Below are 22,989 nucleotides of genomic sequence, written 5' to 3'. Positions count from 1 at the left end.
GCTTCCCGCCCCGAAGCCTTCCTCCTCGTCCCGTCCTTTTCCCTCGTTCCTGTCTCAAAGGCCCCCGGGCGCTCGGTGGGGGCGTTCCCCACAGTCTGGGTTGGGCTGGTGGCGTCCTGTGCTGGGAGTGGCCCCTCTGTCCCCTGCGCCGCTGGTGTGAGGCGAAGAGGCCCAGTGGGCTCGCGGGACACCTGGGTGTGAAAAGCCCACTGCAGGGGGGCGGGCGTTCAGGGGAGAAGCAGGGAGGCCTGCGAGGTCCCCTCAGTGAGCTGAGGGGCAGCTGAGGAGCTCCGCGTGGCCATGTGGAGTTGGGGTGCCAGTAGGAAGCCGAGTCTGCAGCGTGGACTTGGGGAATTACAGGGTGGGGGGGAGGTTGGGAGTCACCTAAGCACTGACTTTTACAAATGGATGGGGGGGCGGGGCGGGGGGTGGAGCCCAGGAACTGTGCAGCGGGGAGTAGGCAGGGGCAGAGCCCGCGGGGCTGCAGGAGGTGAGGCCCCCTGTCCCACCCCTGGCCCCCTTGGCCAGCCCCTGGCGCCCTGTCCCGCGCCTGGCGCCCTGTTCCACGCCTAGGCCCCTGGCCCACCCCTGGCCCCCTTGGCCCGCCCCTGGCGCCCTGGCCCGCCCCTGGCGCCCTGGCCTGCACAGCCGCTTCCAACGTGAGCTGATGCTCCGCGTTTCTGCTGTTAAACAGCGCCCAGGACCTGCCCCTTCCCGCCCCGCACTGTCCCCGCCTGCCTGCAGTGCCACCACCTCCCCTGAGGGCGCGTCTGCTCCCTCGTCGGGTTACATCAGTGTCTACGTATTCAGAGCTGAGCCATGTGGCAAATTGTCACATTTTTCTTTCTTGCCCAACTTTTTGTTTCCCTGAGTTAGTGATTGCTTTATTAAAAAAAAAAATTTGCTTCGTTCTGTGTGCTAACATGAATTAAGTGCTGGACTCCCCACACGGTCGTGTAAAGCTCCTCTCGGTGTGTCCAGTCACTCTGATCCCCTTAGGGGTGACTCCTGGAGCCCCTCGGCCCCAGGGACCTACTCTGCCTGCCACGTAGCTGCCCTCCTTGGGGTTCATGAGACCGTCCTAGGTCTGAGACCTGCTCACCGAAATCCCCGATTTCCTCTTTCTGGGTCCTCACACCCATTCCTGTGGCACGTGCGGGCACGCACACGGGCTCGGCTGTACCTGTGCATTCTTGCGGGGGGATGGCCCGGGGGCAGGACTTGGGGGCAGGTGGGGAGGAAGGCGATATGGGGGGCCGCAGGGTCTGGATGGAGGGTGAGGCTGTGTGGGTGCTGGGCCACAAGTCAGTGCCACCCCCAACCGCCTCCACGCCACGTGCAGGGCTGCCAGTCAGAGCCCAGCCGCGCCTCCGCCTCTGCCCTGACGGCCCCAGCCTGCTCTCCTTCCCTTGGGCACAGGGACCGGGTGAAGCACAAGGGCAGAGGAGTGAGCCCCGGGAGGGTTGTCGGGAGGCCCCTAGGCGAGCGGTGCACCTCCCCGGGCAGTCACAGGAGAGCTCGTGCCGGCACAGGCGTCCCAGCACCCAGGGCGGGCAGGGGCTCAGAGGAGACTCGGAGCTGGGGGACCTGGGGCAAAAGGTGGCCTGAGGCCTCAAGCTTGGGGGCCTCAGGCCTCTCCTGCAGGCCTGGCACTGCCCTCGAGTCCTGCAGCCCTGCTAATCACGTGACACAGGCCCCGCCCACCTGGACCACAGGAGAGCCAGGCCCCTCATCAGCCTCCCGTGTGACTCCCTGCAGCCGCCGTGGGCGTGGCTGGCGGGGGGTGCCGATGGCCCCCCGGGGGGCCCCAGTGCCTGGCGGGGGAGTAATTCTATTTACCTTTGCTGAGAGGCCGCCTGCCCTCTCATTTGCTCCAATTAGCTGGGCTCTGCCTGAGCCGCTACAGCCCACGCACTGGGCTGGGGCTCTGGGCGCCCCTCCCCTCGGGCATGCGGTCGCCTCCCAAAAGCCTGAGGTGCAGGGGTCCCTGGCCAGCTGTCTGGCTAGCGCTCTCTGTGCCCGTGGCCCCCTTCTCCTTCGACAGGGCACCCCACTCACAGCCGTCCGCGTCAGCGCGTTGCTGCAGGGGCGCTCTACAAGGGGCCCCCAGCCCCCCGAGGGCTCTCACCACTGCACGCGCCTCCAGCTTCTGCGTCAGACACACTGTGGACCTCAGGGTACAGCCTGGACAACCGGCCCCCCACAGTGCAGCGCCCGCTCGCCCGCCGGCCAACACTTGGCTGTCCTGGCTAGTGTCCGCCCGCCCTGCCTGCCGAGCGGGGTGTCCGCCCACGCCACAAAGGCGCCCCCTCTGCACACAGCTGCCCTTGCACACGGGCCTGGCGTGGCAGTGTGCAGGGGCGCGGGGAGGCCGGGCCTCTGCCAGGCGGCCGAGCTACTGGCCTGTGCAGACGCCCTCACCGGACCATTTCAGTTCTGGGGTCCGTGTCTCCATTTCGGTCTCTGTGTGGCCCGCGAATGGCCCCGGTGGCTGGAGCCGGGATGACGCACAAGCCAGCAGAGGACACCCAGCTCTGGGTTGTCTGGGGACGTCCTCGCTGGCCCTGAGTCCAGCCCAGGCCGCGGCTCCAGTGGGGAGGCAGGGGTGTCCCCGTGGGGTCGGAGCGTGATGCCGGCAGCTGCCCTTGGCCACTGCCTGCCTGTCATGTCCTTCTGCTGGCAAATGCCGACCCTTTGGGGTTGGGGGCCAAACCAAGGGGGACTGTCCACTCTGGCCTGGGGCGGGGAGTGGGAGGATGGCCAGAACCTGCTCCACTGGGGACAGGATGGCCCCTCAGGGGTCCCAGCTCCAAGCTGTCTGTGAAGTGGGGGCTCCCAGAGGGAGCACGCCAGCTCGGGGCCCCATCCTGCCGCTCCCTTGCCCAGGGAGGCCCTCTGCCCCACACCCCCTCCTGAGCAGCCACTCCCCAGTGTGTTGGCCGCCGTGCTCGGTCTTTATTGTGGAGGACACACAGGGACACAGGCGGGCATTCACAGGGCAGCTCCCCACCGCACCCCGACCCCGCGGGGCACCCCCCACAGCACAGCAGGGGCGGGGCAGGGAGGCCCCGGCCCTCAGTCCGCCCCGCTGGGAGACACATGGCTGGCGGGGCTGCTCAGGGGCTGTGGTTCTGGGTTGTCCAGCGGAGAGGGGTTCTGGCTGCCCCCGGAGAGCGGCAGCTTCTCGCTGGAGGGGCCTCGGGGGGGCCGTGCCGCGTAGCTGCCCGCCTGGCGCTCCCGCAGGGCGCGGCCCATGCGCCAGCGCAGCCAGCGCCGCCGCAGCTCCGCCTGCACCTAGGGCCGCGGCAGGGTGGGCAACCGTCCCCGCACCGGGGTCCGGTCTCCGGTCCGTACGGGCCCCACTGCGCCCGGACACGCAGGGCGGCGGGCACTGTCCCCACGGAATGCGGGGGCTGCAGGAGCGGGCAACCCCTCCCTGTGTGCCCCCAGCACCACCCTCAGCAAGCGCAGTCGGACGCAAGGGCCAGGCAGCTCCGCCGCCCTGACCCTGACCTCGGGGCTGACCCCCATCCCCCACCTACCTCCTTGTTGAGGAAACAGTAGAGAACAGCCACCAGCAGGCCCTAGGGAGAGGGGGTGGTCAGGGCAGCCGCGAAGGGGGCGTGGGACGTGTGGGGGGGCGTGGGACGTGGGGGGCGGGGCGTGGGATGTGGGGCGTGGGATGTGGGACGTGGGACGTGGGGGCGGGGCGTGGGACTGGGGCGTGGGGGCGGGGCGTGGGGCGGGGCGTGGGACGTGGGGGGCGGGGCGTGTGGGGGGCCGAAACCTGGAAGGAGCTGAGAAACAGATCGAAGAAGAGCTTGGCCGAGCGCAGGGTGCCCTGGGCGTGCTCGTCCGTCACGAAGGCGAACACCACCTCGTGGACCCCCAGCAGGGGGATGAGGGTCAGCGTGGACTTGGCCAGCCTGCGGGAGTGGACCCTGAGCCACCGCGCCCGGTGTCCCCACAGGCCCCGCCGCCCCGCCCCGCCGCCCGCGCCCACCGGAGCTTATAGTCGGAGTAGCGCATCTGGTGGGCACGCAGCTTGGCCAGGAGGATGTGGAGGATGCGGATGAAAATGAAGAAGTTGATCTGCACGTGGAGGGCACGGCTCAGGGTGGCCCCGGGCCCCCGCTTGGTCCCCCCGCAGACGGGCCTGGCAGCCACGCAGGCCCTTGGGCTGGCGGGCACCCAGCCAAGGATGGACATCCTGGCCTCAGGCCAGGGCACGGGCCAGTGTCCTGGCTGAGTGCCGGGGCCTCCCTCCTTGAATGCCAAGGCAGGATAGGGCCTGTCTCCTTGGCCACCGCATGCCCACAGGACGGGGGCTGGGGCCGACCTGCCACCCTGCACCCCTCCCCGAGGGGCCATGGGCCTTGTTCCCTCACCAGGATGGCCAGGAAGACAGGAAAGCGTAGAATCCACCAGAAGCCCATGTTGTCGTTGCTGGTCCAGCACCTGCAGTGGGGCCTGGCTCTCGTCCGGCTGCCCCGCCCCCGCCCCGGGCCCCTGGGGGTCTCATCAGAGTCTCAGGAAGGAGAGGGAGGGGGGCCCCGTGACCCCCGGCCCGAGCGTCCCCTTCCACTGACTCTGGTCAGAGACCCCTCCTGCCACCCTGCACGTGGCCCTGGCCCAGGACCGGGGGAGCCGAGCCCTGGCCATCCTTGGGTCACTCATACTCACTGAACGTTCTCGAACCGACTCTTGACCACTGCCCAGGGGATGACAAACAGCATGGGGGCGCCTGTGGGGGGCAGCAGCTGTGGTCCCCAGGCTGCGGCTGGCCTGCCCCCTCCCCGTCCTGGTTCACTCACCCCAGCCGATGCCCAGGTAGTAGGTGAAGAAGTCCCTCTCGGAGAAGGTAGCAGGGCCCAGCAGGCTGTGCAGGTACACGCCCTCCACCAGCAGCCAGCAGTAGTTGGCCACGACGCCATACTGCATGAAGACCGCGGCCACCCGGCAGCCGGCCAGAGCCTGGCCGCGGGGGCAGCCCGAGTGAGCCCGGGTCACACGGCCGCCTGGCCCCGGGGGCCGGGGGTCGAGGCCGGGGCCGGCGGCTCACCCCGTTGCTCAGCCAGACGCTCACGCTGAGGTCATCGCCCATCTTCTGGCTGTAGCGGGTCTTGAGCAGCGCGTCGATGGCCAGCACGGAGCTCGCCTTCAGCACGAAGGACGCGAACAGGTTCACGTGGATGTAGTTTCGGGTGCAGTGCAGCTTGCTGGCAGGACAGCGGGTCAGTGGCCCCGCCGCCCGCCACCCACTGCGGCCCCCCCCCGCCCTGTGCTGGGTGGCGGGTGTACCTGAGGCCCAGCAGGATGGCCAGGGCCAGCAGCAGGGCCCCCAGCGAGAGGCAGTACCCCACCGTGTACATCACCTGGAAGCTGCTGTACATCTTGGCCACCTCCTTCTGCAAATTGCGGTGGCTGGTCAGAGTGGGCTGAGGCCGCCTCGGCAGACCCCCGCCGGCCCCCGCCGCGCCCGCCGCCGGCTGACCTGGACCTCGATCTCGTCGTCTTCCAGCTGGCACTGGGAGGCGTTTCGCCACGGCTGTCCCCGGGGCCCTCGTGCCCACTGCCCATCGGGCTCGCATCTCTTGTAGACGAGACGGTGCTGCACTGGGGAGTGGGGCAGGCTCTGGTCAGCGCTCCGCGCCCGGCCGGGCCCCTGGCCCAACCCTTCGATGCCCTCTGCAGTTACCTTTGTGGTACCAGGGCAGGTACCAGGGGCAGGGGATGCTGGCCGTGGTGTTGGGAGGGGTGTCTGGCCAGCAGGAATACTTGTCGAAGGTTCTGTTACAGACCAGCTCTGCAGAGGCGGGGCGAGGGGCTCCTCAGCAGCGCCCGGACGGCCCCCAGCCTCCTCTCAAAAGCCCCAGAGCCATTGTTCTCTGCTCCCCCGCACAAACCCCCCAGGTCCCTGACTAGCCTGCCACCCCAGGACCACAGGCCCCCTCCCGCCAGCCTCGTCTGAGCTCCTGCTCGGCCCAGCCACCCCTGCTGGGCCACCTCCTGTCTGCAACCTGCCCCAAACCCACCCAGGTCCTCCCTTCCCAGTGACCTTTTTGCAGCACCTCCCTCTTCGAGGGCTGAACCCCAGTTCTGTCAGCACCCTTCCTGGGGCCAGCACCTGCCGTGCAGGCCTCACCCCTGCTCAGGCGATGGACCGCCCTCCCAGGCAGCGCCTCCTGTCCCGATCTCTCTGCGCCCCAGCGACCCCTGGGACTTGTCCTCATGGTGCCCCCTCCACTGCCCGAGCCCTCCACCAGATGGCCCTGTGTGTTCTGCCTGCCTCTCTCTGCAGCCCCCCACCCCCACAGTCTGCCCACTGGGCTTTGAGCTACATGGAGGCAAAGACAGTGTCCCCGGGTCAAGCGTGGGGGGCAGCCAGCTGCAGGGGAGGGCACAAAGCACCCCAGTTCTGGGGGCAAGTCTACCATTTCTTTTATTTCCTGGTTGTGCAGCCTTGGGCCAGTCACTGGCCTCTCCGTGCCTCAGTTTCCTCACCTGCAAATGGGGGCAGGGTGTCGGGGGATAGGGCCTTCCCTGAGGGGAGTTGGGAAGCAGCCCCGGGCGGAGGGCGTAAGGCTCACCCGTGGGGGGCGGCAGCAGGCTCAGGTTGTGGAGACACTGGTCTCCGTACAGCTTCCACTTCTCAAACAGGAAGTCCATCGCCTGGGCCGAGGGGGCCTGCGGCTGCGGGACAGGACTGTCAGCACGGAGGCGGGTGGGAACCGGCGGGGGCAGGCGGGCGGCCACACGCACCTGGGAGGCCAGCAGCAGCAGCAGCAGCAGCAGGCGGGGGCAGCATGGCTGGGCGGGGGGCATTCCTCCGGGCTGCCGCCCCCCACATCTGTCTGGGGCCGCAGGGCCGGGGCACGGGGGTCCTCGTGGGCACACGCGCTCCTCTTGGGGCTGCTGACGGTCAGAGCAGCAAGGCCTGAGGAGGGGTCCCTAGCAGTGAGGAGACGCGGCTGGCCAGCAGGGTGCCTTGCTACCCACCAAGCCCCTCAGAGCCTCAGGGTCCCACTGAGGAAGTGGGGGCCGGGAGGGAAAGAGCCATTCTTCGTGACCGGCCCCGCCCAGCATCCTGCAGGCTGGCCCCCTCCCAGGGGTGGGGTGGGTTTCTCACGGCCTGTAGCTGTCCCTCTGGCATAGAGCCCCTCCCCTCTGCTGGGGGCGCCGCCATCCTGCCTGGTCCCGAAACTGCCAGGGGAGGGGTGGGAGCTCACCCACCGCCCCACCCGGTCAGCTCGCAGGGCAGGGCCAGGGTGCCGGGGCCATCTGGCGCCTGGCCCCGAGTGCCGTGAGTGTCGAGCTGGCCTCGGGCCAGCTCCCAGGCTTGCCAGGGCCGGGAGCGCTGGGCACATGCTCAGTGGGGTCCCTGTCCCACACATGCCCCCTTTCCCAGCACCAAGGCACCTAGGTGTCCCCCCGGGTCCCACCTGACGCTTAGGCCAGGCTTCCTGGGTCCCTTGGGGGCACAGGGCAGGCAGCTGGCAGCACGGTCCCCAGTAGCACCCCCGGCTACTGGGCCCGGACGCAGGGCCCCTGCCCGCGTGGTGGCTGCTGGGGGGCCACAGTGCCTGGCCCTGGGCTGGAGCCCGTCTGCGCAGCCGCAGGCCCCACAAACCCTTCCGCCGCGTCCACAGCCATCCCTGGCCCAGACCGAGTTCCCCAGGGCAGCAGGGAGGGTCTGCCCACCCGGCCTGGGTGCAGGGCCCCCGGGGGCTGTGGAAGAGCCTTCCTCTGCGCACACTGGCGCAGAGTGAGCAAGTGACGGACAGATAGATGGACAGATAGATGGACAGAGGGCGGGCGAGCTGGCTGGAAGGTGGTGCCTGAGAGAAACCGGGGTGGGGGGGTGGGGGGGCTGTGGTCCCCGCCCATCAGTCCTGCTGGGTCCTCGTGCGGCCAGCTCAACCAAGGGTGTCCCTGGGATTCAACCCTCACCTCTAACGGGACCCCGAGATGCCGCCATGCAGGGCGAGAGCTGAGTGACCTGGGGTTCCTGACCTCGGCGCCGGCGGGGCCTGGCCAGCAGTCACTGCACCAGGCGACAGAGTGGAGGGCACTCTCAGCCCGCAAGGTGGCAGGCAGGTAGAAGACGAGGGGAGGGTGCCCTGGGGTCACCCCAGACACCTTATGTCCTGATCCTGATCCTGATCCTGATCAGACAGCCCCGCCCCTCGCGGCCCGGGCTGCTGTGCCCCGTGGGTAAGGGGCCGGCCAGGAGCCCATCTCCTGCTTGCTGTGTCTGGCTGAGGTGGAGGAGGGGAGGGGAGTGGCCAGGCTCAGGGGGACCGAGGTGGCCTGAGCAGCCAAAGGCTTGGCAAGGGCGGAGCAGGGGGAGAGTGGTCAGGGCTGGCTGGGGCGGGGAGGGCAGTGGAGACGCAAACAGGGGGCATAGGAGGAAGGATAATGCCTAAGTTGTCTCCTGCCTGGAGCCCTTCGGGGTGGGGAGGAATGCGCTGCGGGACGGCCCGCAAGGGGCTTCCCTGAAAACCGAGAGGCAAGCTGGAGCAAGGCAGGCAGGGTCCTGGCTGCCCCCGGCACAGGCGGGAGCTCAGGGCGCCCACCTGGCAGGGCTGTCGCGAGAACCCAGCGAGGGGGCGTGACCTGGGGGAGGGTGGGCGGGGCCACGCCGGGCCGCACGGGGAGGGGCGGCTCGCCTGCCAGCGAGGTGGTCAGCTCTGACTCCGGAGAGGAGCAGCGCCCAGGGGAGAGGGGAGAGAGGGACGGCCGCCCCGAGGGCCCTCCCCCTGCCCCGCCCTGACCACTTTCCACAGCAGCCAGGCCAAAGGAGTAGAGGGGACTCTCCATGCCCCCACCTCTCACTCCCGGTCTGGCGGGTCGGGTTACGAGTCAGCACTCCCAGATCAGAGGCCGCGTGTACCCTTAGCCCCAGGTCCCTAAGGCCTCAGCACCCCTCAATGCAAAAGGCTGTGTGGGTGGTCCCCATTAGGTACCTGATGGAAGCGGGAGAGGGGACAGAGGTGGACGAGCCCTCTGTCTCTTTCTGGGGAGTGTGGGCAAGGAGATTTCTAGACACTTCTCTGAATAGGGTGGGGGTATGGAGTGACTTCCAGCTGTGCAAGACTGACGTTCTTGGCACCCAGGTGTGAGGCTGGCTCCACAGGACAGGGTGACATCAAGGACCGTTCTGGTCCTGGGGCCAAGGGCAAATAATTTAACTTCTCAGAGCCTCGGTTTCCCCACTTGTAAATCACAGAGGAATAACTGAGCTCTGCCGCCTGCAAGGAAGGACAGAGCCCCTCCCCCTGTGAGGGGCGATGGGGGGGGCGCTGTCAGTCTGTCGGACGGGGAGGGACTGAGGCCACGCTGTTGCATGGGGCCCCCTCTTCCCCACCTCTTCCCCTCCCCGCAGGGAGCTGGCGGGGAGCGGGGGGCGGGGGGGCACCATGGGCCAGGCACGGGCCCTTCTCCCCTCGGGGACTGGGTGACCGAGCTCCCTCTCAGGCCCAGGACTGGAGACCTGGCCCAGGCTCACGTGGACAGAGGCGGGGGCTCTCCTAGGGCCGGCCGGCCCCCAGCCCCCAGCTCACTCCGCCTCCTCTCTCCCAGCCCCCCTCCGACTCAGGGTCACCCTGCCAGCTCCTGCCACCGCTAGGCCGGCGCGTGCCCTGCTCATGCTGGCCGCAGCACCACTCCTGGGCGCTCACCACCTGGCCAGCGTCCCACTGGGGATGGCGCTGGGGACTCCCAGACCTGGAGTTGGGGGAGGGGCCCCTGGGAGCAGCTTGCCCCCGAGATCCGAATGGGCGGGGTGGCGCCCCTGAGGCATGTGAGCTGCCAGGGGTCTGTGCTGCAGAGCCAGTGCCGGAAGGTCACAGCCCGGGTGGGTCAGGGGCCACAGGCTGTTGACGAAGTCCACTTTCTGTGACCTTCGCCTCTCCCCCACCCTGCGAGGGGGGCCTGGGTGCTGGCCAGGGTGCAGCACCCCCACCTGTGCTCAGGCCCAAGCACAGGGGATGAAAAGCAGCCCCGCAGGTCCTTAGCCCTGGGTGGGGTGGACGCGGCGCCCAGGCCCCCGGGGTCAGGCTGCTGGGGGTGGAGGCAGACACCCTTGTGGGGGTGGGTGGGGGCCGCAGGAGCGGCGGGAGCAGGTCAGGGCGGTGACCCGCCCTCGCTGGGGTCAAAGTGACAAGTGTGGGCCCTTCGGAAGAGAGGACTGGGAGGGGTGCTGACTCCCTGGCCTCCTCCCCCCACCCCCGTCCTGGGATACTGCTGGGGGCGTTCTGGGAAGCAGGGGGGCCCCCGCACCGCGCCCCGCAGGGCTGAGACACCCCTCTCCCACCGCCCGCCCGCCCGAAGATGCAGGAACCGCTGACCTTCCGGCCTGGACGGGCGCACCGGGGGCTGGGAATAGAGATGTCCGATGGGGGTGAGGAGGGCGACCCGGGACCCGAGAAAGGACCGCCCGGCCCGCGACGGGGGCCGCGGCTGGCCGGGCCCGCGCCGCGCCTCCTGCGGGCCCCGGCGGGTGCGGGAGGGCGCCGGGAACGCCCCCTCGGGCCGGGCCCGGGGCTCACCGCGCCGCCGCGTCCGCCTCCGCGCACCGGTTCGGCGCCAGCTCCGCGCCCGCGCCCGCCGCGCGCAAAGTTTCCGGCGGCGACGCTGGGTGGCAGTGGCGGCGGCGGCGGCGGCGGAGGAGCGGGGCGGGGGGAGCGGCCCCGGGGGGCGGGGGACCCGCAGCGGAGGGTCAGTCCTCCCGTCGCGCCGCGGGGCAACCGTGACACCCGGACCCCTCCCCGCGGGCCCTTGCCCCCAGACCCCAACCCCAGAGCTCGCTCTGCCGCTCTCCACCCTGGGGACCCCGCTCCTCCGACATCGCCCGGCAGAGGCTGTCACCCCGTCGGCAGGTCCCCGCGCGGCCGGGCGCCGCTGGATGGACAGGTGGGGGTGGAGGGCGCGCGGCTGGGCACGGGGCTGGGACTCGACGCCCCTTCTTCTCGCTCCCCCTACATTCCCGGGTTCTCACTGCTTCTTTCCCGGGCGTAGCGCTGTGTTGCGGGAAGACCCCACCCCCCACGCACCCCCCACCAAGGCTCCTGCCTGACGCTTCCTCCCAGGGCCTTGGTGGGGCTGACGGGCGGGCGGGGAGCCCTGGCTGGAGGGGAGCGACCGGTCTCGGTCTCGGTGAAGCCAGTCACTCAGCAGCCCCCCCACCCCCATTCCTGTCCCCAAGTGGCCGCCGGGCTGTTCCTTCGCTGCTAGTCTTATTGCCGACCACGGCACCCTGCTCTGTCCCTCTCTTTCCCAGACTCCCCTCCCCCAGGTGTAAAGCCGGCACCCCAGCGCCGGCTTTGGGGCCCCTTCCACTTCCTCACCTGCCATACTAACCCCCCCCCCACACACACACAGAGCAGTCCCTGCTCAGCGGCCAGTGGCCCCGGGGTCACCAACACCATGGACACTTTGGGGCTTCATATTCCCTGGCCTTGCTGTGCCCTCCTTCTAGAAAGTTCTCCCATGGTTGTGGCTTCGGGGGTGACACTCACCTCCTCCCCTCGGCCCTCCCGGTTGCGGTCGGTCACTCGGCTTCCAGGTGTCCCCACGGGCACGCGCCCAGGGCCCCACTGGGAGCCCTCTCCCCTGAGCCGCGTCCTCTCCTGGGTGCGCCGCCTCCCTCTCCACCTGCTGGGCGCCTGGCAGGGGTCCCGAGGTCACCGAATCCACAGGCTCCTGCGTTTCTCTGGAGGCCTTCTCGCCACTGTCAACCTTCTGGCCACCATCACCCCGCGCTGCCCTCCCAGGCCCCGTGAGTCAGCTCTTTCACTGGACACTGTCCTCTGTCTCTGGGGCCGTCCTCCGTCCTCCCCACTCCACTTACGTTTTAGGGGGGCCCCACCCTCCAGTCCCCAGAGCAGAGCAGAGCAGAAGACGGTCTTGCCACCCACAGGCACCTTGGCCCAGCTCTGTGCCCTACCACTGCCTGAGCCCCAGGAGGACTCAGGTGGCCTGCGGGGGGGTGGCCTCCAGACCCCATTCTCACCGGTACACCCAAAGCCCTGCCCCCCACAATGGCCTTTCTGTTTGGATTCAGGCAAGGGCCAGAAGGCAAAGGTCAGAGAGTGGGCAGGGCCCCTCTCCTCCTGCACAGGGGCTGCCTGGGCAGTTCTGATTTGCAGATGCTTGGGGGGAGCTCTCCAAGGTTGTTCCCGAAGACCCCCATTCCCCTCCCCCAGCTTGCCCACCTCTCTGGGGGCCCCGCTCCCATGTGGGAGGGAACAGATCTGGGCCAGCGTCTCCTCGGGAAACTGTCCTCCAGCCTTGGCCGGCTCCCCAGTGAGTGGGTCACCTGGACCCCCTCCAGGCCTGAGCATCAGGGGAGGAGCCGCTGGCCCTTCCTGGAGGTGGGTGGATCTGAGCGGCTGGGAAGAGGGTCATCCCCCGCCCCTAGGGCTTCAGAGAGGCCCTTCCCCCTCTGCACCTTGTAATCTCCAGGGTGCCCTAGCCGGCAGAGGCCCAGCGGTCCCCAGATAAATATCACTTCATCACAAAATGTTACCCCTTTTATATATTTCTAGATTCGATTCGCTAACATTTTATTAAGGACTTTTGCGCCTGGGTTCATTAAGGAGATCAGAGCATGGTTTTGTTTTCCTGTCATAGGAAAAGTGTTTTGGAGATCGGGGTAACGCCCACCCTGCAAACGGAGCTGGAAAGTGTCCCCTGCTCTCCCACCGTCTGGAAGCTGGTATGGCACTGGTGTTTCGACGTCCTCGCCTGGTGGCCTCAGCGATGAGGCGCCTGGCCCGAAGCCGACTTTGCGGGGGGGCCTTCATCTGCAAAGCCGGGTCCCTGGCTGGCTGCGGCCCCGCTCTCTGCAGTCCGCGGGGGTGAGAGCTTCCGTGGCTGCGCATCTTCACCGACACTAGTGCGTGCGCACACCGCGCTTCCTTAAACGACGCGGAGTGGGGCCCGGCCGCCCTGGGCAGGCGTACCTGGGATGGGGGTGACACTTCCTGCAGCAGCGGCGGGAAGAGGCCCCTCTGCGGCCACCGCGTGGGACAGGTCTCATCCAGCCCGCAGCACAAATGCGTCGCCGAGGACCCCCCAAGCAGCTCATGGCACCCCGACCTTGCTGCGTGGGCTGGGGGTCCCACTGCGTGGCGCCCCCTCACCCGGCGTTCCCGAAGCCCAGACAGGCTGCTCGGTGTCTGGACACGTGCGCGTGTGGGCGGAGGACATGCATGTCCACAAGCAGGCGTGCCTGGGTGTGTGCTCGTGAGTGCACGCGCGTGTCCGTGGGCGCGTGGGAGCCCCGGGGACCGCCGCCCTCTCCGAGTCTCCCGTGGGAATGTCGCAGAAGGGGAGGAAATGCTGAGGGGCGGCCGTGCGCCCTGAGGAGGCGCCAGGGGCGGGCGTGGGGGGCGGGCGTCTGTCCACTGCCTACCCCCAGATCCGCGCAGGGGGGGCGAAGGGTGCACCCTCAGACCCATCAGCCAGCAGCAGCTGTGACTCCAGGACGGCCGAGCTGCCTTCGCGGGGGGGACACCGTGAGTCCCCTCACTGCAGGTTCGGGGCAGGGGTGGGCGGTGCGGCCCTTTCCGGGCACCCTGGGCCAGGCGGCCTCAGAGGCGCCGGGAGCAGGGCCTGGCCCGTGCTTCCTCCTGCTCGTCCCGTGTGGGCGGCGTTCGGGGACGGTCAGGCAGGGCCTGGGGGGGCAGCTGGGGCCTCTCCCCGTGTCCCTGTCCCGGGGGCTCCTTCTTGTCTTCATCCTCCTTGCCGTCCCGACCTGCCTCGCCCATCGCCTCTCCGATTCTGTTTTTACTGCAGAAGAAACATTGCAGGTACCGGCCTCAGCTTCCCCCTGAGACCCCGCTGGCTGCCATGGTCCAGGCTGGACCCAGCGTGAGCGCCTGGCTTACCCGCCCCCTCCGACTCGTCCTGTCCCGGTCACCTTTTCCGGTCTTCCTCTTGGCCCCATCGCTTGTCTGGCCTCCACACTGGCCTCCTCTGTGGGGGGCTGGCGTCCCCACCCCCACTTTCCAGATGGGGAGTCCAAGGCCCCGGAGGTAAAGTGGCCGGTCCAGGGTCACTCTTGGGTTCCTGGAGCCTGTCTCAGGGGACGGGCTCTGGCCCCGGCTTGCACGAAACAGGGCTGGCCTAATGGGGTCCTCAGTCTCCCCCACGGCCATTGTTCCCTTCTCAAGTGACCCTCCCACCCTCTGGGAAGGGTGCCTGGGTCCTGGCCTCTGTCTCGCCAGCTGCCTCTCGCCCCGAGCCACCATCAAGGTCATTAGGTTCTGCTAAGTTCCATTAGGTGGCATCTAGCACGACTCAATTAAATCAGGCCACTTAGAGGGAGGTGTGGCGGGACAGGGCCCAGGGTCCCCTCCAGTCCTGCACGGGGCCAGGTCTGGGTCAGGGACGGAGCAGGGCGGCTGGGGGAAGGCCAGCGCGCAGGCAGGGCACGGATGGGCAGGGGCGCAGAGGAGGGAGCCAGGCCGGCAGCCCTCACCCCGGGAGCTCAGGGACTGGTGGGCGGGAAGGAGCCACAGGCCCCATGCGGGTCATCAGGGCTGGAAGGCGTGCCTGGAGGGGGCAGGGTCCCTGGGCTGCTGCAGGATGAGCCATGCCAAGTGGGGGTGATGAGGAGGCTGGGAAAGACGGAGGTTCCATCGGGGGGCCTGGGTGGGAGCAGGGGAGCCACGGTGTCTTCACGGAGGCAATTAAGTCAGGGCGAGGGCTCCAGGCGAACAGGGACGAGGCCTGGCGGAGGGACGCCCCTGCGGGCGTACGGGGCGGGCGGGGCCTGTGCAGGGGGGGCGGCCTCAGGGGAAGCGGCCTTGTGGACACCCGGCCCTCTCAGCCGGACAGTGGAGGTGATAACCGTCAGCTGAAGTCTGCAGCACCCGCTGAGACAGCCCCAGGACACAGCATGGCCACCAGGCCGAGGTCTGGAGTCTCGTTTCCTGAGGCCAGAGGGCAGACGGTGCTGGAGCTCAGGCTGGTGACTCACCATGGGGCGGCGGGGCCTCCAGGGAGATGACAGCCCCACCTCCGTCCATCTCTGTGCTGGAGTCAGGGCCCCGAGAGCCAAGAGCAGGTCCCACAACCCAGACAGACCGTCCAGTGGAAGCGTCAGAGACCCTGGGACTCTGATCCCCTGGACCCTCCGGGGCCACGGAAGTGGCCACAGGCCTCGCTGGAGACCAGCCTCCCACTGGCAGGCCACATCGCCCAGGGCTCTCACCTGAGCCAGGTGTCCGTCTCACCTGTCCCCCGCCCCCCTGAGCTTAGGTCGTGGCAGGGTCCAGTCTCAGGTGGCCTAGTGGGGAGGTTTTGTGCCTGCTTCAGGTGGACAGGAATCATTCAGCAGGGAGCTGTGGGCCCGGCAGGTGTGGACTGGGCAGGTGTGTGCCCGCAGGACCCTGGAGGACATGCGGGCGTGGACACCTAGGGTGCAGGAGGGGCGGGCTGGATTGGCCGGATGGAGGACTCGATTGATTTGGGGGCATTTTCTGCATCCTGCTAAGCACGGGCCGGATGGAGGACTCGATTGATTTGGGGGCATTTTCTGCATCCTGCTAAGCACAACTGAAGGCGCCCTAACGTGCCCCGGAGCGCTTCCGGGGAGCTTGGGGATGACGATGGCCTGCAGCGACAAGGCGCAGGTGCCGGACTTGCCTTGGGGAGGTACTGAGCAAGGAGGCGACAGACGCAGAGGGGGGGGCGGGGGGCGGGGAGGCAGGCGGGTTTGTTTTGCAAGGTTGGAGGGGCAGAGGGTTGGGACTCGCTGCTTGGGGCTGGGGTCATCAGTGAGAAGCCCTGTGTCCCCCTTGGGCCAGGGCCGGAGGTGGGAGGTCCTGCCAGAGCCGGTGGCCTAGTGTGTCTGTGGGGTGACGGCCCCAGAGTGGCTGCACGGCAGGCCGCGAGGCAAGGATGGCCCCGGGGAGCCGCGATGGCCAGGCGTCTGGTCAGGCGTCTGGTCACAGCGTCCTTGCCCAGCACATCGGCTGCCTACTGCTGCAGAACAAATTGTCCCAAACCTGAAATGGCAAGCACGGATTATCCCGCAGGTCCCGTGGGTCAGAAACCTGGCCCAGGTGTTGGCGGGGCTGCAGCGTCTCAGGCCGTGTGGAAGGGGGGCCCCCTTCCCTGTGGCTGTCGTGGGCTTCGGGCCCTTGCTGGCTGCCGGCAGAGGACAGGGCTCCTCCCTCGGGGCTGAGCAAGATGGCAGCCACCTCGTCCTGGGAGAGACATCATCTCTGCCTCGTCTGTCCATCGGAGGGACGTCTGCGTGTCAGGCTACGCTCAAAGATGCCGGGCGCAGGCCACGGGGTCGCGTGTGAGGGCCCTGGTTGACCTTCCGACCCAAAAACATCAAGCGCGGTGACGTCCCGCCGACGTTTGGGGCCACCCGGGCTCCCGCGGCCGTGCAGCAGAGACGGGACGCTCTGCCGTCTTCCCGCAGCTGTGGGCCAGGTCGGGCCCACCTGGTGCCGAGATGCCCAGGGTCCTGTGCAGCCCCCGGTGGGGCAGGGCCACAGAGGCAGAGGCTGGCGTCACCCTCGGACTCGAGACATGGGCCCCCCCAAAAGCTGAAGACAGCAATGCCACTTGTGAGGACAGACCCCGAGAACCGAGGTGAGCGTTCCCAGGCACACGGCAGCCAGTGGTGGGCCTGACCCCAGGGTCCACCCAGGCTGTGGAACGGGGTTCAGCCTCAGAAAGGAGGGGACCCCGACACAACACGGAGAGACCTCGGGGCGTTAGGCTCCGTGAAAGAAGCCGGACGCAGGACGAGTGCTGGGTGAGCCCCCACGTGAAGGGCCTGAGACACTGGGGTGCAGGGCCGGGGGGGGGGCCGGGGCCGGTGCCTCCCGGGGACAGGGTTTCAGTTTGGGACGGTGAGAAAGCTCTGGGGCCGGCGGTGGTGCCCTGACGGCTGCGCGGCGCTGGGAATGTGCTCAGCGCCACCGAGCCGTGCGCGTCGACTAAGGCACATGTCGCCCCGGCACTGCACGGCGCCGCGGCCTCCCGGCGCGGGCGGCAGCTGCGGGGACACTCCCGGCGCGCGGTGGCGTGTGTCTTACCCACAGCCGCTTCGGTGCGGAGCAGGGAGCAGGGCGAGCCGCCGGCCACCGTCCGAGCCCTCGGAAGCCGCGCCCTGTTTGCGGGGGAGGTCCTCCTCCGGGAGTGTCACGGGCGAGGCGTGCCCACATTCGGAGTTGTTGCGTGTTTACGTCATCGTATTATTGATTATATTCTGTTGTACTTTTGCCACAGTGAAACATTATCTTAAAGACTTGAAATGCAGGGGCGGCGGTGCCCGTCAGGCCCCGGTTAAGTCACGGACACGGCAGCCCCGAACGGCAGGCGGCCATGCGCCCCGCCACGTGGGGCCCCGGGGAGCAGAGCGGATGTGCTGTCTCCTCCAGCCTCAGCAAGGACACACACACGTGTGTGCGTGCACACACACACACTTACACAGAAGACATGCGTGCACACACGTGTGTGCATGCACGTGCACACACGTGCACACAACCCATGCACACACATGTACACGCGCAGACACACATGTGTGCATGCACATGCACACATGTGCACACACGGTGCCTGGGGGCCGTGCTTGGTCTGCTGCACGGGGAAGCTGCTGGCTCATCCTCCCCTGAGCAGGAGGCAGGACACTCCCCGCCTTGGCCCCGCCTTGGCCCGGGGCCACCTCACTGCTCCCGTTGTCACCAGCCAGTCCAGTGTTTGGAAATGCGCCACGGCGAGGACGTCTCCGGCTGTGTGTCCGCAGACACTCCACTCACCCTGGCTGGGAGGATAGACAGAGCAGAACTTGACATGATCGGGGTCCAGCCGGACCCCAGCGGGGCCTGGGGGATCCCAGGAGGGGCGGCCTGCAGGACCCCGGTGACCAGGCCTCCAGGGACCACAGGGTCTGGGCTGAGCCTGGGCACTGGGACCTGTCGTTGGAGGTGGGGACCCCAAAGATGTGAGGTGCCCCCAGGAAACCAATCACCTGCTCATCCCTGTTTCCAGGGGTGGCCCCTACAGTGGGTGGTGGTGGCTGATCCTCCAGTCCCCATGCTGGGGGACTCTTGGTGTTGGGGTGCTGTGGAGAGGGTGCCTCACGGGGGGTCCCCGGCTTCCTGGTCACCCTCATGAGGTCACCAGGAAAATAAGGCCGCACCCAGCCGACTTCCAGGGTGAGGAAGGGCCCAGCCCCACACAGGGTGGGCAGGGCCGTTGGAAGCAGAGGGCGGGCAGCACAAAGGCCCGGGGGCCAGGCCTTCCCGGGCCCCTCCCCAGGACCCGGCGTCCAGCGCCAAGGCAGACCGCTCTCCCTCCAGCCCTCCCTTGTCCCCGCTGAATTCTACAATCACCCCCAAATCGTGCACCAAATGCAGCCAGAGCCTTCTCTGCACACGCTGCCCCCCAGTCCGCTGGGGTCCCCCTCCCCGCCGCCTTCGCACAATCTCCACTAGCCCCGGAGGGTCTGGAGCCCGGATGCTCCTGGGCGGATGCTCCTGGCCGCACACACGGGCGTCTGGGCAGGCCTCGCCCCTTCCCTCTCCCCGGCTTGTGCTCAGGCCTCGTGAACCGGATGGCCCCTCGAGGCCTGCTCAGGCGTCACCCCTGCGCACCCTGCTGGGTCCGCAGAACCCGCCCGTGCCTCTCCTGAGGTGGCGGCCCCTCCGCGGACTGGGCACTGCTGTCCGCATCCTGCCCCTCAGCACAGTGACAGGCCGGTGTCAGGCCCAGGCGTCTCGAGGGCCTGCCCAGCGCTGGGTGCCCGGGGCGCGGGGCCTGTTGCACCCCTCCCTTCCCCCAAGGCCGGCCGAGGTCTGAGGTTCTGGTCCCGCCAGGTCGGCGCCGGTCTCTGAGGCCCTCGGGCGCCTCCTCCGGGCGGGCTGCTCGTACTGCACCGGCTGGAGTTTCCGGCTGTTTTCCAGGCCGGGCCGGCAAGCATTTCCGTCAACTTTCCCTCTGTCCGCTTCTTTCACCCTAGAAGGCCACGTCCCGGCCAGGCCCGCCCGGCTCGGGGAGTCCCCGCCCCCGCCCGGCTGCACCCTCTTGATCCGGCCACCCAGACCGTCCTGGCCGCGTCGCCTGGCTGCCACCCGCAGGCTCCTCGGGGAGCGACAGGCTTGTGCAGCCGCCGTTGGCCAGGGAACCCCTCCCCACCCCCGGCTTCTCCATCCATTACTGCCCGCGCTCACTGCTCGGCCAGCCAGCCTGTCCAGGCAGCTGAGGCTGACTCGGGCGAGGTCGGCGAGAGGTCGGCCAGGCTTTTTTCTCCCCCGCCACCCCCCATGAGGAAGCTGAGCAGGGGGGACTGTGGCCAGGACTTGAGGAGAGGCTGCCTGGGGATGGAGCACAGGAAAGCCTCCAAGGCAGGAAGAGGGGGCCAGCGACGCGCCTAGATCGAGCCACGCCTGAAGCCACCCGCTCTGCTTTTCCGGGTACAAGAGCCGCTGTGCTCCTCTCCCACGAGTCGGTTTGGGCTGGGCTCCCACGGAACCGGAGTCCTGGTCCGTGCAGGTCCGCGGCCCGCAGGAGACGCGCGGCCTCGGCCCGGTCCTCCGTCGCGTTGTCTTCTGCGCACGGTAATCTGTAGGAGCAACGCGCCTGGGAAGTATCATCACACGCTCCGCAAACGTTTTCTCCAGTCCGTCGCGTGTGCATTTGCTCACAGGATATCGAGCACACCCTCTCCATCGCGGGGCGGTGGGCCATCTACCCCTCCTCCTGTGACGTGAGTGTCTCGACATTGCTTCATCTTCTCAAGGAGATGCTCTCGATCAGATGTGGAAGTCCTTCTCTCCTAGGAGAGTTTTTAAAAATCGCCAGTGAGCGTTAAGTTGTGTCAAGGGCCGTTTCTGCAGCTATTGAGTTGATGGAGAGTTTTCTCCCCTGATGTGTGATGGGGGCACGTGTGTCACTTTGCTGAGCAGAAACCCTACCGTAAGCCCCATGCGGTGACGAGGCCTAACAGCTCTGATGCCCAGCTGACCAATTCGTCCACAGTCGCCTCGGTCTCGGCCTCTGTGGCGCTGACTTGGGCTGGTCTTTGAGTTTCATGACTAGCCGTTGAATTTTGTCAGTTGCTTCTTCTGCCTCTATTGACAGGATTGTGTGGATTTTCTTCTTTAGCTAGTGGATTACACCAATTTTTCAATATTGAACCGGTCTTGCCCCCCTGCAATAAACCCTGCTGGGTGTGGTGCAGGATTTTTTATAGGTCGCCGAACACATCGATACTCACGAGGGATAGTTGTCGTTTCCTTATTTTGTGTTGTCTTTGTCTGCTAAGGTGTCTGGGCCATATCAGCCTCAGAAAATGAATTGGGAGATGGCGTCTCTTTTCCAGAAGGGAGTGTGTGAAATTCCTTAAACGTTTGGTGGAATCCCCCGTGAGACCACCTGGGCTGCGGGCGGCTTTCTCTGGGAGTTTTAAAATTGTGAATTCAACCGCTCTAATGGCCCCAGGGCTGTGCAAATGATCTAGTTCACACTGGGTGTTCCATGATTTTCCAGGGACCCGCTCATCTCCAAGCTGCCGGGCGCGTGTGAGCTCAGCTGTCTATGACGTCCCCTTTACACTCTTGGAGTGTGCAAGGTCTGCAGCAAATTCCCTGCCGGTCTGGCCAGAAGTTCGTCGATTTTCTTCTTTTCTTTCTTTCTTTCTTTCTTTCTTTCTTTCTTTCTTTCTTTCTTTCTTTCTTTCTTTCTTCCTTCCTTCCTTCCTTCCTTCCTTCCTTCCTTCCTTCCTTCCTTCCTTTCTTTTTTAGGCGAGACAACCCTTGGTTGACCTCACAGGTTGCAAGGACCTTGTCAGTTTACAATCCCTTATTTTTTATTTTTTATGCCTACAGCACCTGGTCTTCCCAGGCGGTCTCCCATCCAAGTACTGACCAGGCCGGACCCTGCTTAGTTTCCAAGATCAGACGGGACCGGGGGTGTTCAGGGCGGCGTGGCCGTAGACGTGTCGATTTTCTTGATCTTTTCAAAGAAATGCTTTTCATCTCACTGACTTTCTTGGCTGTTGCTTAGAATTACACTGACGTCCGCTGCTTCCCGCTGCTTGCTTCGGGTTTATTCTTGCTCTCCTTGCTCCCAGCCCTTTAGGCGGAATCTTTTCCCTCTAAGCACTGTTCGTTGCGGCCCGTGACTTTTCACATGTTCTATTTTCTTTTTCATCCAGTTCGATTATCGTTATTTTTTTAGTTTCCCTTGGGACGTGCTCTTTCAGCTCCCAGGCGATTGTGAAGTGTGTCGTTTAGTTGCCAAGTGTTCGGATTTCCTCGTCGTCTTTACTTATTTCTGCTTTGATGCCAGTGGGGTCAGAGGCACGGCTGGCATGGTGTCAGGTCTTGACTTTGTCGAGGCTGCTTCCTGGCTCAGGCTCAGGCCGACCGTGGGAAACGGTCCCGGGGTTCAGAGGGCGGGGGAGATGTGCTGTTGCAGGAGGGGACCCTGTAGGTGCCAGGTAGACCCTGGTGGCCAACGATAATGATGTCTCCTAGATCCGTGCCGGACTCTGTCTGGGAGTGCTAACTCGCAAGAGGGCTGCTGAAGTCTCCAGTGGGAACCACGGATCCGTTTTGCTTTTTAAAATACGTCTTCAGATAACTCTTGAGCAAAAGAGCAAATTAAAAATGTTAAGCGATCAATAATGAAAGAACGCTATTGATTAAAAACATGTGAAATATAGCCCATGTCAGTGTCAGAGGACAGACTTTACAGCCTTAGGTGCGTACCCAGAAAACGACGACTCACTAGCCATCGAGTGAGAGATTAAAAGGATGAGAAAAGAATATTACGAACAGTTCTAGGTCAATGTGTTCAACAAATTCCTTGAAAAACACAAACTACCAAAGCTTGCCAAAGAAGTCGATCACCTGAACAGCCCTGCTCTATTAAAGAATTGAACTTTTAGTTATAAACCTTCTCGCAAGGAAAACTGAAATAAGTATGTATAGTGAAATAAATAGTTCACTGGGGTTATGTTCTTAAAAACTCAACAATAGGAAAACAACTCGATTGGAAAAAAAATGACTCAAAGGGACACCTGGCTGAAGGTCTGTGGGTGGCCCATGCGTGAGCACAAGCCGGGCGGTCGCTTGTTAGGAGAATGCAAACTAAACCCGCCAGGCGGCGCCGCCTCGCACCTACTGCCGCGGCTAACGTTGGAGAGACTGACGGTGGGGGGGAGGGGCTGCAGCGAGGGAGACGAGGCCGGCCCCCCGGCTCCCCGCCGGCTCCCGACGGCGCCGAGAAACCGTGCGGCCCTGTGGAAAGGGGGTGGACAGTCTCTCCGTGCTGTTCACAGGAAGGTGTGTGCCCGCACGAAGGCTTGCACACACGTGTTCACAGCAGCTTCGCCGGTAGCAGCCGGAAACTGGAGACCACCCAAATGTCCGTCGAAGGACAAGCGAACTGGGGTCTGTCCGCCCACGCGGAGGACAGCACTCAGCAGTGACCCGCTCCAAACCCCACGGCTGGATCTCCACCAATTGTGGTCGAGTGGGGCGGGGAGGAGGGAACTCGGGGTGTTGGATGTGCTGCTCACTGTCTCGAGTGGGGTGACGGTGTCACGGGTGTGTGCGAAGTATGTCTAAACTTGTAAAATTGTGTCCTGCAAACGACCACAGTTCGTCATATGTCAGTTACACCTCAACGAAACCGTTACCACCCTCCAGGGGTCTTCCTACCCCTGGCTCTTGGGGAGGCCCCGCCCGGAGCCCGCAGGGAGAGGCCACGCAGCCCCGGCCAGCAGCCGGCCTCCCTGCGGCCCCCTTCGCTGGCGCTGCGGGCTGGCTCTGTCCCCTCAGGCCCAGGGCCAGCAGCTGAGCCCCTCGGCGGGAAGGTCCTGCGTGCAGAGCCCGCGGTGTGGCCCGAGGGCGGGCGGGCTTCGCCCGTTTCTCGCCTGTTTGCAGGGTTAGCTGCGCCGTGGAGGTCTGGGGTGCACTTCGCGGGCCCGTGCGTGCGCATGCGTAGTGAGGGTCC

The 22,989-nt window shown here is 66.2% G+C and overlaps 1 protein-coding gene, 1 long non-coding RNA gene and 1 pseudogene across 5 annotated transcripts; 1 reads left to right on the top strand and 2 right to left on the bottom strand.

Moving 5' to 3' along the window:
• Nucleotides 1-2,425: 2,425 nt before the first annotated feature.
• Nucleotides 2,426-12,324, bottom strand: GCGR (glucagon receptor). Of its 4 annotated transcripts, none has more exons than XM_016163888.2 (14): nt 12,216-12,324; nt 11,520-11,762; nt 6,763-6,937; nt 6,591-6,693; nt 5,699-5,806; nt 5,495-5,616; nt 5,302-5,408; nt 5,063-5,219; nt 4,815-4,974; nt 4,684-4,744; nt 4,389-4,458; nt 3,788-3,926; nt 3,543-3,584; nt 2,718-3,294 (listed from the first exon to the last, which is right to left on the bottom strand). In XM_016163888.2, the coding sequence occupies exons 3-14, from the start codon at nt 6,823-6,825 to the stop codon at nt 2,795-2,797; spliced, it is 1,632 nt and encodes a 543-aa protein (XP_016019374.2). In that variant the 5' UTR covers nt 6,826-6,937; nt 11,520-11,762; nt 12,216-12,324; the 3' UTR covers nt 2,718-2,794. The 4 variants fall into 4 exon arrangements, with proteins under 4 accessions (XP_016019373.2, XP_016019375.2, XP_016019374.2 ...); XM_016163890.2 differs by lacking the exon at nt 12,216-12,324 and adding an exon at nt 4,004-4,092 and having other exon boundaries at nt 2,952-3,294; nt 11,520-12,123; XM_016163887.2 differs by lacking the exon at nt 12,216-12,324 and having other exon boundaries at nt 2,426-3,294; nt 4,815-4,935; nt 11,520-12,144.
• Nucleotides 12,325-18,726: 6,402 nt separating this feature from the next.
• On the top strand, nt 18,727-22,629 carry LOC118603988. Its single transcript, XR_004951569.1, has 2 exons — nt 18,727-19,735; nt 21,507-22,629. It is a non-coding gene; the product is annotated as an uncharacterized LOC118603988 (long non-coding RNA).
• Nucleotides 20,847-20,965, bottom strand: LOC118604484 (annotated as a pseudogene).
• Nucleotides 22,630-22,989: the final 360 nt, after the last annotated feature.

Source organism: Rousettus aegyptiacus, unplaced genomic scaffold (genome assembly GCF_014176215.1).
Source record: "Rousettus aegyptiacus isolate mRouAeg1 unplaced genomic scaffold, mRouAeg1.p scaffold_m13_p_6, whole genome shotgun sequence".
Taxonomy (NCBI): domain Eukaryota; kingdom Metazoa; phylum Chordata; class Mammalia; order Chiroptera; family Pteropodidae; genus Rousettus; species Rousettus aegyptiacus.
Note: the sequence above shows the minus strand (reverse complement) of the source record. Positions and strands in the feature narration are given on the sequence as shown.

Coding starts and splice junctions, on each gene's coding strand:
- GCGR (XM_016163888.2), bottom strand. CDS start 6,825: ATGCCCCCCGCCCAGCCATGCTGCCCCCGCCTGCTGCTGCTGCTGCTG. Junction 3,585..3,787: donor TGTTTCTCAGCTCCTTCCAG/GTTTCGGCCCCC, acceptor CCCTCTCCCTAG/GGCCTGCTGGTGGCTGTTCT. Junction 3,295..3,542: donor ACTGTTTCCTCAACAAGGAG/GTAGGTGGGGGA, acceptor CCGCGGCCCTAG/GTGCAGGCGGAGCTGCGGCG.